The sequence below is a fragment of the Pomacea canaliculata genome, linkage group LG2 (assembly GCF_003073045.1).
Source record: "Pomacea canaliculata isolate SZHN2017 linkage group LG2, ASM307304v1, whole genome shotgun sequence".
NCBI classification, from domain to species: domain Eukaryota; kingdom Metazoa; phylum Mollusca; class Gastropoda; order Architaenioglossa; family Ampullariidae; genus Pomacea; species Pomacea canaliculata.
In genome coordinates, this window is record NC_037591.1 from 1,232,611 (window position 1) to 1,246,745 (window position 14,135).

General features: G+C 50.5%; 1 protein-coding gene across 1 annotated transcript; it reads right to left on the bottom strand.

Moving 5' to 3' along the window:
- Positions 1–512: 512 nt before the first annotated feature.
- On the bottom strand, positions 513–10,769 carry LOC112557675 (endoglucanase E-4-like). Its single transcript, XM_025227667.1, has 12 exons — positions 10,623–10,769; positions 7,441–7,640; positions 6,909–7,122; positions 6,356–6,529; positions 5,985–6,169; positions 5,689–5,848; positions 4,555–4,666; positions 3,927–4,077; positions 3,185–3,332; positions 2,332–2,497; positions 1,603–1,793; positions 513–671 (listed from the first exon to the last, which is right to left on the bottom strand). Exons 2-12 carry the CDS (start codon positions 7,633–7,635, stop codon positions 610–612), a joined length of 1,758 nt encoding a protein of 585 aa, XP_025083452.1. The 5' UTR covers positions 7,636–7,640; positions 10,623–10,769; the 3' UTR covers positions 513–609.
- Positions 10,770–14,135: the final 3,366 nt, after the last annotated feature.

The window sequence follows — 14,135 nt, forward strand, 5'->3', positions numbered from 1 at the left end:
GTCAAGTGACCTGGCGGCGGTGACAGACATGTTAATAGGAACAGCAACACTCCATTCTCAATGTCGCGAAGCTCTTCCAGGCCAAGTTTGAACCATTGAGCCACACAAAGCCAGTCACGTGATGCCAGATGCAAGTAAGCACGCGCGTTCAGCTGTAGATGTCTGCTATCCCATGATTCCATCCGCTCCTCTTCCCTTCCGTCTGACCACGTGACGTGTGCCAAACCCACGAGGACCCAGGCTGCGATCTTCTTCCACGGGTATCAGCTAAAACTTTAATTTTAATTTAATTTAATTTAACTTTAATAACCCAGAACTAAGATGAATGCAAATCTCGATCGAAAGCGAATCGTGTCTTTCCCATCTCTCCTCCACCCCGATGAAGAGCAACCAGAAACTTTCCAGTGAAATTGGATGAACTCTAACTGGCATACGGGTGGATGCACCCATGAAAGCACGAAGCATTCGACTCACGTAAACTGTCCCGCTGACCTCACAACAACACCCGACAATGTGCGCGACCACCCTCAGTTTAATAAGGAAATCATCTAATCATCGGTGATAATGAGATCACGTGCAGGGTGGCGCTGGCGGCGGGGTCAGCAGCTGTTAGCAAGTCCCGCATCGGGAGGCTTCGGGTAGCTGATGGTCCAGTGCCAGCTGTAGGAGCCCTGCAACATGCACCACAGAGTTAGCATCGGGTTAGCACACAATCCACAAGACTACTTCAACACCCGGGGTGTGCTAGTGACCGAGTTCAACACAGTGAGTGTGTGTGTTATCTATTTCATCACACAGGGTGTGTCAACAATCTTTTCCAGAAACAGGAAGGGTATGCTAATAATCCTTTCAACAGACAGCAGGGTGGACACACATACCCCACGCTCATGAATAATTTACTTGTTGGAGCTGTGTCCGGGAAGTGACAACTATTTAACATTTTGCTTGAGGTGCTTGAGGTGCTTGAGGTAGATAAGGTCCCTGGCGGAGCGATCCCCGTCATGTCTTGAGCCTGAGGACATGTTGGGAACTCAGCCGTGAATTATTTCCCAGCATTGAGCTCCAAAAAGTGACAAGTGTTCATCGTCAATGCTCCCAGGGTAAACATGTGACCACCCTGTACCCTAGCGGCCGCACAGGAGGTAAACTTAGAGTGGCTCATCGTGTTTATTCTTCCAAGGCGCCACTTTTTGCTGGTGGGCAGTGGGGAGTAGGCTGGGGGTGTGTGTGTCTGGGTGTGTGTGGGGGTGTTACCCAACTGTACCAGTGTCAGCCCCACCACTTCCTGCTCCAACACTGAGTGCACCAAGCACCAGGATAAATCCCTTCGCCCCCCAACTCACCCGACCCCTTCCATCTTCACAGGGATTTGCAGCTAAAAGACGGGCACGCACACCAACTCTGTGTACATCTGAAGGTGGCAACATTAGCTGATTGAAACTAGAATACCTGTCGTGAGAAACAAACAAACAAACAAACAAGCAAACAAACAGAACACTAGAGCTGCAACCGAGGATGAGGAGGGTTTAACGGAGGTCGTATTGCGCACGCATCGCACGAGGTGAGTGCCGTGACCCCGTGTACCCCCATGACGTCACTCACCGGCCACAGCGCTCTGGAAGCCGGCGTTGTAGTCGCAGGCCACCTCGTTGTGCACGTAGTCCTTGCGGTCGTCCACGTAGTCGTCGCTGCCCCCGGGCCCCCCGACCAGTGCTCCGTACAGCACGTGGGGGTTGGGGCCGGGGTTCTGCTGAGCCTCCCACCCGCACGGCGCTGGTAGCATGGGGCACGAGCTGTACACAGCAAGCAAGCAGTAAGTGGTACACTGTGTCTAGTCCAAGACTGACAGGCCACAGCCATCACCGACGTGTTGACCCCGATGTGCGTGTGTGTGTGTGTTGGGGAGAGTGGAGGTTTATGACCAATTATCTCTTGTGTACCCTTATTTATTCACACACACACACACATGCACACGCACGCACGCACGCACACATTCTACCCAGCAGCTGTCAGCTTCCATCCATCAAAGACCACGATGGCAAGTGCTGGCTAGCTGTCGGGGGGATGTGGTGTGGGAGGCTGGAGAGGAGAGTAAAGGGCAGTGGTAGGAAGACAATGTTTATGTCACGTGACTCACATGACGTCATTAAAGTCGATAAAGTCAATCAACCGATGACCCGCCTCAGGACTGTGCGTTGGTGTGTGTGAGGGAGCGAGACGACAGTGGATGAGTGAGTGGATGACAGGACGGAGGCAGGAAGTGACACCTGACTGCAGAAAGAAGGAGTTTGTGAAGGACAAACTGCGGAGGGAAGGGAGAGGGATGCTCACCTGGCTCTGTGATGAGGACGTGTCGGGGGGTTGACGCCGAAGCCAACTACGAAACTTCTGCCCGTGTCGCCGAGGGCGTAGTGGATCTGACACATGGCCCACTGGCGGTAGTCGCTGGCGTGGAGCCCGTACTTGGCGGCCACCAGCGCGAAGAAGGCCATGTTGGCTGTAACCATCACAACCCGTTACATCCGGGTAACTAATAACAGTATAATAATTGCTCTGTATATCTAACCAATCACCTGAGACCGGGTACACAACTTGTCATGAGAGGGCAGCTTGACAGCTAAGGTGTATCAATACTGTTAACCCCTACTAGCCTATGAGCATCACTGAGCATCACTACCATTGACGATGTTGTGCTGACGATGTTGTGCTGACCCTGACCCTACAAGATTTCGCTCTCACAGGATCTTGACCCCTACACAAATCCCGAGACAGCACCGGGTACACAGCCACCCACACCCAGCTTCTCAGTGTCCACGTTGTCAGCCACGTGGTGCAGCTGTTGCTGGCGCTGTCACCGGTGTTCATTGATCTTCTTTGGCGAGGGCGAGTTCACAATCGCCGGTGTGAACGAGATCAATCTCCTCCAATGTCTCTAATTTGTGCTCAAAGCTTGTCCTCCACACAGTTGTTGTCTGGGGGCCTACAACCCCGCTACTGACTTACACTACAGTGGGGTGGCTTGTGTCTGTCTGCGCCAACAATAAAGACTTTGTCATCATCTGGTCTGAGCCGTGTGCTGGACATGTCCCCCCTTCTCACCTCCATCCTAACAATAATAACTGGCCGATACTATTAATATTGCAGTGATATGGAGCGATGGTCAGGTGTGGAGGCCGGCACGTACCCGAGTAGCGCAATGCCCCCCACTGCAGGCGGAAGGCCAGACACTTGGGGGTGTAGTCCATCCCCCCGGCTTTGGACCAGGCTTTCATCGAGTCCTCGATGTCCGTGCGATACTGGGCCTCGCCGTTGGTGAAGCTGTACATCAACAGCTGCCAGACAACAACAATCACAAACATTGATTGTTTATCTCGGTGTGGAGGCGAGGTCAATACAACAATAATTGTTGGGGGGGGGGATGAAACCAAAGCTGACGAGAAAGAAAGATAAACAAACAGGACGACACATGGCAACCAGGTGTGAATAACGAGATGTTGAGGATGTTTATAGACATGCACAGATGAACCTGGATACAGATGACTGGCGAGAGGAGTGAGACTGGAGGGTGAGCGAGAGTTGGTTGGATGAGGAAAGGTGCTTGAGGTGTGAGAGAAGATGATTTATCTTGAGAGTATTCTGGGATACAATAAAGGTCTCTTCAATGTATCGTTATAGGGATTTGAGTATTGTGCCTTTCCAAAGGTTTTCTCAGAACTCTTTACATAAATCATACACAGACTGAGTCGTTAACAACCACGCACGTACATTTACATGTAACAAACACTCACTTCTACAACACACACCACACACACTCACAGACCAGAGCAGGGGAGTGCGGGTCAGAGGGCAAAGGAGTGTGGAGGTCAAGAAAGGTGTGGGTAGCAGTGGGAGGGAGCATCAGGCCACCCAGACAGACGGGAGCTCACCATGTTGCCAGCCAGCTTCTCGTCCCAAGAGAAACCCCAGGCGGGGCCGGGTAGATACCCCTTCTTGGCGATCTCTAGATATTTGTTTTGATTTGTGGCCTTGAACAGCCACCCCGCTGACCACGAGACCTCGTCCGAGTAGTTGTTTGACCTGCACACGTGACAAAGGTGTGACGTGGACAAGGTGAGGTAGCATCGCCACCACAAGACAGTCAGCAAACGACTTCCACAACATTTCTCTCACATGTCATGACGAGGACACCCCTACGTTCCCGGGTAGAGCACGTGACACAGTACAGCACGTGACACAGCGATACCCAAACACTGGGGGAAGGGGTCTTTACAAACAGGGAACCGAACACGGAGAGTGGGTGGTGGGGTAGGAGGGGTGTGTGGCTGAGTGATGGAGGCATTCGTGTTTGAAGCAGACGACACCTGGTGTAGTGATCTGTGGAATCAATCAAGTGATCGTCAAGTGCTCGTCAAGTGCTTCAGTGCTTCACACGCCGACAGGACCAGGGAGGGAGCAGCGGACACTGGGGAGGGGAGGATAGGAGCCTCGTGAAGAGAGGGGTGGGAAGGGTAGGAGCGCTGTAAAGGGGGGACAGGAGGGGAGGTGGCTGCTCACTTGTAGAAGGCGGCGGCGTCAGCAACACTACTGGAGTAGAAGCCCTGGTGCGCCTGCGCGAAGTCGAAAAGCTGCTCCGAGTGTTGTAACAGCTTCTCCGCGAATGTCTTGTCTGCACACACAGCATGAACATGTTAGCGTGCTAGCAAAATGAACATGTTAGCGTGCTAACAGCATGAACACGTTAGTGTGCTAACAATGTGAACATGTTAGTGTGTTAACAGCATGAACATGTTAGTGTGCTAATGTCAGTCAATACAGCATGAACATGTTAGTGAGCTAACAATATGAACACGTTAGTGTGTTAACAATATGAACATGTTAGTGTGTTAGCAATATGAACATGTTAGTGTGTTAGCAATATGAACATGTTAGTGTGCTAGCAATATGAACATGTTAGTGTGCTAGCAATATGAACATGTTAGTGTGTTAGCAATATGAACATGTTAATGTGCTAACAGCATGAACACATTAGTGTGCTAACAGCATGAACACGTTAGTGAGCTAACAACATGAACATGTTAGTGTGCTAATGTCAGTCAATACATGAACATGTTAGCACGCGCCTCACGAGCTCCCACCCCTGCTCGTACCCGAACAGAAGACTTGACGACTAGCGAATCAACGTACAACAAGACTTAGTTAGCACGTAAGTCATGTAAACTACCCACGTGGTCATCTACAGGTACCCCACGTGACAGAGCTGCTAACCCCGTTATGACCACGTGCTCTCACGTACATGCGCACATCAACTGAGCTCCGGCAGTTCTTACTGCGAGTCTCAGTCTCTCCCTTGTCAGTCCACACCTGTGATGACCAGCTGGCATCTGACTGCACATCATCACTCTCCTCGCGGCGACCTTTCATCTCAACGCCGCACGTCGGGTGGCAGCTGCTCGCATGCGGTTCGCTCCCGCTGTCGACCTTACACGAGCGCCCCCTACATCACGTGATACCATGCTGTGTGCACACGACCCTTGTCGCTACCCGAGTGTACTGGGGTGGCGGTCACTTTTAGTCTCAACTTGACTGTGCGATGTCCTGACCACGTGACACTACGACAGGACAGGAAGTCGTCTAGTTTGGTGTCCGTGTCAGCAGTTGTGTCGCTTGTGTCGTTTCACTGTGTCTCACCTTTGCTCTGGAATGCGATGGCGCCACACGCCATTGCTGCTGCTGTTTCTCCTGCCACGTCACTTCCGGGGCTCGCGGCTGTCACTTTGTAGGCTTTCCTGTTCTGGTCCATGCGCTCCGGGCTTGTCCACGACCCGTGGTCAGACGAGCCGGTACCCACCTGCAACAGATGGGTTGTGGGAGAAAAGCCCAGGTGAGACTGCTACAGGTGAGGCGAGCTACTTGTACAGGTGAGCTGTTACAGGTGAAGAAGCCTACTCTCAAAGGACAGCAATTAATCGAGCTATGCGTCTCACCTGTACATACAGTTCGTTAGGACCGGTGTGACACTTGATGAAGTACTCGAGGGGCCAGCGGATAGAGTCATACATGTAGTCCAGTTGTCCCGCCTTGTCATAAGCATCTTTAAACTCCAGCAGACTCCAGCACAACACCGTGGTACTGAAGGCCATGGGGAAGTTGAACTTGACGTTGTCACCAGCTGGAATATTTTGATGGAGGACGATACAAAGATTCTAGAAAAGACCAGATTGTGGAAAAGACAAAGATTGGAGAAGAGACAGATTCGCAAGTCAGTCACACCACCCACTCACCGTCCTCCACCCACTCACAGTCACACCCCCACTCACCATCACAACACCTACTCACACACACACCACCTACTCACCATCATACCAGCCGCCTGTCAGGTCCTCGCCCTTGTCCCCCCGGTCCTGTAGAGCCGAGTCCCCCCGCCAGGGGATGCGGTTGCTGGCAGGTAGTTTACCTGAGCGCTGCGCCTCGTAGAAGAGGATGGACTTCTGCAGCACCTCGGCGTAGTTGTACTTCGTCTGCTGGGCGCCTGCAGGACACAATGTCTGTGATTCGCTGGCCCCTCGTTAATATTCACAGCTGTGATTACAGCAGATGACATGGTGACCCCAGTATAGGGTCATCTTATCCTTACACACACACAACTACCATTCATTAATCTTCACCTCACACACTCTCACTCATCCTCTCGCACAAACACACATTTCTCTCCATCTCACTTTTCGCATCTTCTCTCTGTCTCTGTCTCTGTCTCTCTCTCTGTCTCTCTCTATGCAGTTTTCCTCCTTCACACCTGTGATGAGGTTCAGTCCCCTTGTACCCAAGGCAGGGTTTAGGAAATGGTGTCCACATCACACCTTTGTGCTATTAATGACATGACAAGGATGACGTGGACATTTCTCTCGCACCTGCGATGGCGGGGACAGGCGACACGTGCTGACCGTCGTCTGTCAGGTCCACCAGTACACCATGGCCAGTGAGGTGAGAGGGGGTACCACACACGCGTCCCATCATGCGCACGCAGAACTCGCCCGCCTCGTGCACGCCGTGGCTGTCCTGGTTGAGCATGGTCCACGTGGTGCTGCAGTCGGCAGGACTGCCCTGCCAGTTGCCCACCCATTGCTGCCGGACAGTCAAGTGTCAAGCCGGGTAGAGACTCGGGTAACTACGACTCGCAAGTCTGTGGTTAAGTGTTTGTGCTGAAGGTAAGACTGTAGTATCTAAGGGCAACGATCTACATTGACAGGGGGCGGAGGTCAGGTAAGCAACACAGAAACTGTCAACACCGGACGGTTAGCGCCTCCATTAACAATCGATGTGCACGCCGCTACCAGGGGAGATTATTCCGCCCATGGGGAGGATAACTTAGTTCACGCACACTACCATTTAACCCCTCCCTTCGCACACACGCCCTCCACCAAGCATCCTCAAGCAGCGAACCTGGATGCTCTTGACCCCCTGGCTGAAGGTGAAGACCATCTGGAAGCCCACAATGGGTTGTTTGAGCGTGAAGCAGAACTTGCCCTCCCAGTTGTCATCCCACTGCTGCATCACCTGCATGTCCACCGTGATGTTAGCCGCCTCCGTCCCCAGCAGGACTGTCGCCACCAGCACCACGACCGTGGCCGTGTCCATGATACCTGCACACAGGTGAGACAAGGTGTACAGGTCTGTGAGAGGATCTCACAAGGTGAGAGGGATGTACTCAGTCATCAGCGACATCTCCAGGTGCTCTACAGACAAGCTGCTGGTGTGACCTACAGGTGTGCTGTGTAAATATGTAAATAAAGGGTTAATGGTACAAACTCTGTACAAGTTTGAATTGTACAGTGATGTATAGTGATAGTGATGTATACTGTACAACGATATTGGTGATATTGGTGTACAGTGATGTACAATGATAGTGATGTATCGAGAACAAGAAAACAACAAACAACTGTTTGAAGTATCAACAGCCAACATCAAACCGGAAGTGGCCTGGGGTACGTCATCCGGGTTAGCTGCTGCTTTGTACTGTTCATCGTTTGATAGCTGTGATGGTTTCTGTCTGAGTGGGAGGCTGGTGTTGACACGAAGCTTTTCACTTGCTGGCGGTATGTGAGGTAAAGATGGGGGACGAGGTCGACTTGGGATGTCTTGGACGTGTTTCCTCCCTCATTCCCTTGGTATCTACACATTTATTGCTGGGAAGACCTTTGTACATTTGTGCTTATCTTGGCGGGTGGGATCAAGTCCCCCACCCTGGGGTACATGGCTGCTCATAGTTGGTGTAAGTTACAGTTGTATTTAGTCTGTTATTAGTTTCACACTTTGTACCTCTAGCGCCACTCAATCGTACAGACACACTACCTGATGTCAAACACACTACCCTGATGTCGGACACACTCCCTGATGTCAGACACGCGGCCTGATGTTGTAGTGACTGCCATCACGGTAGCTGGCACCAGTAAAGATGGCGATGACTATCTTCATCTCTCTCTCATTTTCAATAACCGGTATCGTCAGCTGATGCCATTACAGACGATAACGCCTGTCTTATCGTCCTCTCACACTGAGCAACTGCTATAAAGACAGCTGATGCCGTCACAGATGAAAAAACCTTTTAACTTCATAGATATATATAGATAGATATCTTTGTTGTGAACAGCTGCTAGACAGACATGCTACCGTCAAAGAAGGAGCAAACGCCCTTTTGAAGTACTTTCTTCTTTCCTCCTTCTTTGTATTTTTTATCTGTTAGTAGAGAAAAAAACCAGTTCAGTATTCAAGTAAATAAAGAAACTCACTATTAGCATGAGTACAGAAACTCACTAGTCCAGTGAAAATGTTTGATGCTTAGTTATCCATCTTCACTCCTGTTTTCCAGACAAGTTTGCTAGAAAGAAGCACATGAAGTACACATTTTGAAGGGGGAGGGGATTGTTGTTTTACCCGAGCCAGCAGCTAAGGGTACCTCGTGGTAAGGCAGGCAGTCACATGCCACATGCCAAGAAACAACACCGCCCCCGAGACGAGAACTGAACCCAGGACAGCCAACCCTCAGTGCTGTGATGACAGGTATACATTTACAAGCTGTGTGTTTGCAGTATACACACCAGTCTTACCATCAGACAGTGTCAACTGTCAAACATTGTGTTTACGGCCCGCGGACCACACCTCCCCACCCTCTCTCTACTGGGGGGCTCTCAAGAGGCAAAATTTACTAATCATCTAAAAACAGCTTTTGCTGAAACTCAAACATTTGTAATTGTATTCGCCACTCAATCCTGGTGTGTAACATAATCTCCTGTTTACAGCATGTGGCATCACTTCAGGCCTTCAGCACGAAGCTGAGATAAACAAAGCAACAAGGAGGATGCGACAGACGAGGGCAAGTGTCAGCTCAGAAAAGATTTTGAAGGAATCCTATGACGATTCTCATTCTTGTTTTCCTGTTTGTGTTAACATCAGTCGAAACATCTCTCATGCGGTGTTCCTTCCTTCCTGGTCTCAGCTCCCCATCGTGTCTGTGATAAATATTTCCGCGTTTCCTCTCCCAGAAGTCCTCCACGTTCCCTCGCTGATTCCTCCGAGCGATGTCGGCGCCACAAACAACGGGCCTAAAAATAGCGATGACGAGCTTCCACGTGGAATGATCGTGAAAAAGGTCACGTGGTGCAGGAAGATGGCGTCGAGCCTCACTCGCAACACACGCTCATCCCCCAGGTACCCGCTGCACACCCACAGCAGGGGTCATCGAGGTCATCCAAGTGTCAACTGTCAGCCACACAGTGCGCATGCGCGTGGAGAGCATCAACAACAGGACATCGATTGATGAGTCCCCCGCCCCCATGGCTGACATCCTACAGTCTCCTTCCTGTTGGTAGTGTGCAGGCCGAGCAACCTTTCTTACCCGGACACGTCAGCCATGTGTCAGCCATGTGTCAGCCATGTGTCCACGTGTCAGCCATGTGTCAGCCACGTGTCCCTGTTACGGACAATGTTTACACCTGGCTGTCATCAACCATGACGGACTGAGTCAAGTATTGGATAACCTCTATGGTCATCTATAGACCCTGAAGGTCCTTCCAATGGCGTCGTCCGTTGGACAAAGTCTAATAAAACTGATGACCACAAGCAGCCAACTGTTTTGAAGAGAACACCCGGGGTATTAAAGCTTTAGTCAACATGTAGCCCACCAATGTCCAGTCCATCTGCCGATACAACGGGACTTGAGGGCACCCCGGAGGTTTCACTCTTCCTTTCCGTTCAACGAGTTCATCTTGCCCCATGTGTGAGTCATGAGCACAGTCCTGGACATTTGTGCGAAATGTCAACAACAACAAAAGCGACAGAGAGTTAGTTTAGACACTGGCAACATTTAGACAGCAGGCGTCAGACATCACCGCCTGCTCCACCTGCTCAGTCCTAGAGCACCACGTCTCTTCTTCTTCATGTCTGTGAGGGCATAGGGCATGGGGCATACATAGGGCATGGGGCATGGGGCATACATGGGGCATGGGGCATGGGGCACAGGGCACACCCACACTACTGACTCTGTTGACAGCCTCGGTGTCCCATAACCGACTTCAATCAACGACTTGTCCACATCGTGGACCCTCACAACAGACCGACTGTCTTACCTTTCGTGGTCGTTGGCTTGGAGATAACTTGCCACACGATGTCACAGACTGGTATTTGTACTGATGGAGTGTAATCGCTGAGATAAGACAGAGGACAATGCAAGTCTCAGTCTCATTGCGGGAACCAGACCAAAGCCGTCCTTCTGTCTCTCCACCAAGCGCCACACACAAACGTGGAGGTCAAGGGTTATCAGGGGACACGAGCTCAAACAATAGAAAGTGAACTTCCGAAAATAAAACATCCGAATACTTAAGAAACTTAATTCACTCCTTAAAAAAAGCATACGTGAGGTGGGGGAGGGGTGGAGGTACAGTTACTAAAGTGAGACACGGGGGGTGGGGGGGTCTGGGGAGGGGTGGTGTCTACACACGGGGAGGGGGAGGGTGTGTCTGCACTCCCATGACTTTCACCTGCCACGCCTTAAATGTTTGTTATTTGCAATACTGTCTTACATCTTTGCACGTGTTTGAAGGAAGTCTGTTCATGAGCAGGAGGAGCAAAAGAAGGAGGAAACAACTGGGTAGAAGGAGTGGTTGACAAGAAGAAGAAAAAGAAGAAGAATTCGTTTATTTCAGTGATAGTACACTATCAATTTCACACGACACAGCTCGCACTGCTGTGTGTACGCACCACACATCCACACCTTTACACTCCTGCACACACACATACATACACACTACACACGTACATACTCTTTCTCGCTTGCTCTCTCTTCCTCACTCCTCACGTTCATTCACACACACACACACAGACACACACAAACAGATACACACAAACACACCGACACACAGACACACAGACACCGCCCACATTGACTAGACATGACCCACACGCACATATCAGAGTATCCACAGACATCACAACCCATGGCGACAGGTACACGAGGGTGTAAGCTCGCCCCCCTCACAGACACCAAGACTCACACTGAACTCATGTCGGTGCTGACACCAGCCACGCGCAGTTCACGAAGACTTTAATTACCTCAGCAAACAACAACGACCTCAACCCGGAGGTTGTGGCCAGACGAGTCTCTACCTGACTCCGGAGGACATGAGACACAACACGTCATTGGCGGGTGGGAAACCTCCCCCACAATCTTGGGCCCCACAGACTGTCCTGGGTGTTGATGGTACCCACAGGGGGGAGGTCACAGACCCACACCCAGTACACTAGCCGCACGTGCCACCCGGCGAGTTGGACTTTCTGTTCTGTCAGACGGAGAATGTCAGTACACACTCCACCACCCCCAGCCCCCCGGTTAGTCTGGACCACAGGCTCTGGTCTCCATCTGGTCTCCATCCATGTCTTCAGCTGTTGTGGGAAGTGAAGGTGTTGCTGGGTGTGACAAGACTTGCACCTACATTCTTAACCACTTCTTCCCGCTTGCAAACCTGTTCTTTCTCTGTCACCATCGGCATTCACTCCTTCCCGACCGTAGTCTGAGTGTTGTTCAGGTCAAGTTTTGTTTACTCCAAGCTGGGGCAAGTCACTCTCGCTCACATCATTGCGAGCCTCATACCTGGAGAGAGTAAGAACACAAAATTTGTGAAGAGCAGGTTGGCTCTTGGCAACAAAACTATCTACCTCTGACCTACTGTACACCTTGGTCTCTATGGCCCAGAAACATTTATGTGGTCAGCGAGGTGTGTCTGTGGTCAGCGAGGTGTGTCTGTGGTCAGCGAGGTGTGTCTGTGGTCAGTGAGGTGTTTCTGTGGTCAGTGAGGTGTGTCTGTGGTCAGTGAGGTGTGTCTGTGGTCAGTGAGGTGTTTCTGTGGTCAGTGAGGTGTTTCTGTGGTCAGTGAGGTGTGTCTGTGGTCAGTGAGGTGTTTCTAGACCAGAAAGAATAAAATTCTATGTTGTTGTGGGTTGCATGAAAGCTGTCGATTTAGTTGATAAAAACAAGACAAAGAGGTAGAACTAGTAACGAGGTATAACTATTCAGGTTTCACGATAACTACAATATTATCCTTTAATTAAGCAATAGAAGAATTTGCAGCTTGAGCCGAGGGTCATGTGGTGAAAATAATGAGAATTGTGTGGACTCTAGGACAGGACGATTGTGTTGTTAAGATGTTTGATGCTCAGTTAACACCAGTCTTGTGTGCGGCTGACATATGGTCTGACACATCCTCCTACTACACAGTCTGTAGGTGCATTTGCACGAGGTCTGAGACAGCGACTGCCATGGCCTGTGGAGGACAAGACAGATGCCCTCTGACCTCTGTATCTCGCCCACACTGTGCACGCGCCACGTCACTGACTCGCGTTACGAGGTCGATATTCTCTCATTACCGAGCAGGTCAGTGAGATGATTAGAAATCGTTGTTGTGTGAGTGAGAGAGAGAGTGTCTAAGTGTGAGTGTGAGAGAGAGAGTGTGTGTATGTGTGTGCACGAGCGCCTCTGCAAAGGTTTTTCAGCCACACTGAGTTCTCACAATTTATAGTGAGTGATATATTTAAGATAGTTTCCTGCTGGGAATGGAGGAAAGTGAAGTGACGATGTGATGCTGACATCTTGGGTTTACTAGTCACAAGCAATGTGCACCTGGCACAGGTGAGAGCTTGGGAATGTTACCGAAGCTGTGTTCTGTGTCAACATAGGAACATTACCTGTATTTACACACTAGTGTCGTTACAAGATAAAACGATCAAATATAATTATTATTTTGAGATAATGAGATAATCTAATCCCAGGAGCCCTACGCCAGCTGCAGTCTATTTTGGGGACCTTCGCGCACTTTTCTTTTCTTTTTTGTTCGTTGTTGTTGCTTTATTTTTGTGTTTTTTGTGTATTATGTTTTGAGAAACACTCTAGGCTCGTTGTTTTTCCACACTCAGGTCGGTCAGAGGCTGGAACACACGCCCCACGACAGTTGTAACTCAGGTGTGTGATGGCGAGTCTCGCACCTGGTGGTGGCGCTGATGTTGGCACAAACACCTGAGGAGACAACCTCCGTGACTTCCGGGTCCCTCCCAGAGCTTGACACATGCATGCAGCTTCCATCAGACGACATCAAGGTGGACACAGCCGCTGTGTCTACAGTATCCTCCAGTCTGCCACTAGTCCCAAGTCCACGAGATGTTGACAGACTCTTGTTACTCACCCACGGACACGAGGCTGGCGGCCATGTTGATGGGAGGCGCATGTCGACAGAATCTTGAGGACAACTCAGTCCGCGACATGCACCTTAACACCTTCAGGTGCAAGAAAAAATACTCCTTCCAATGGATCCTTCCGAGGGCACCCGAGGTTCAGCCAGTAAATCTCGGGGTAATGTAAGCTGTGAGAACAACGAGCAGGTGTACACTTCAAGGCAAGGTGTTGTATGTCGATGTACCTGTTTGCTTGCTCACCTGTTCATCACAGGTGCACTAGAGTTGTCGTGAAGGTTACCTCCTGAGCTTGCTTTAATCTATTATTGTACAGGTGCCCTTGGTTCTGACATTTTTAATGCTAGTTGAATGCTTGGGAAATATTTTTAAACTGCAATGCCGAAACTAAGCAACTGAGA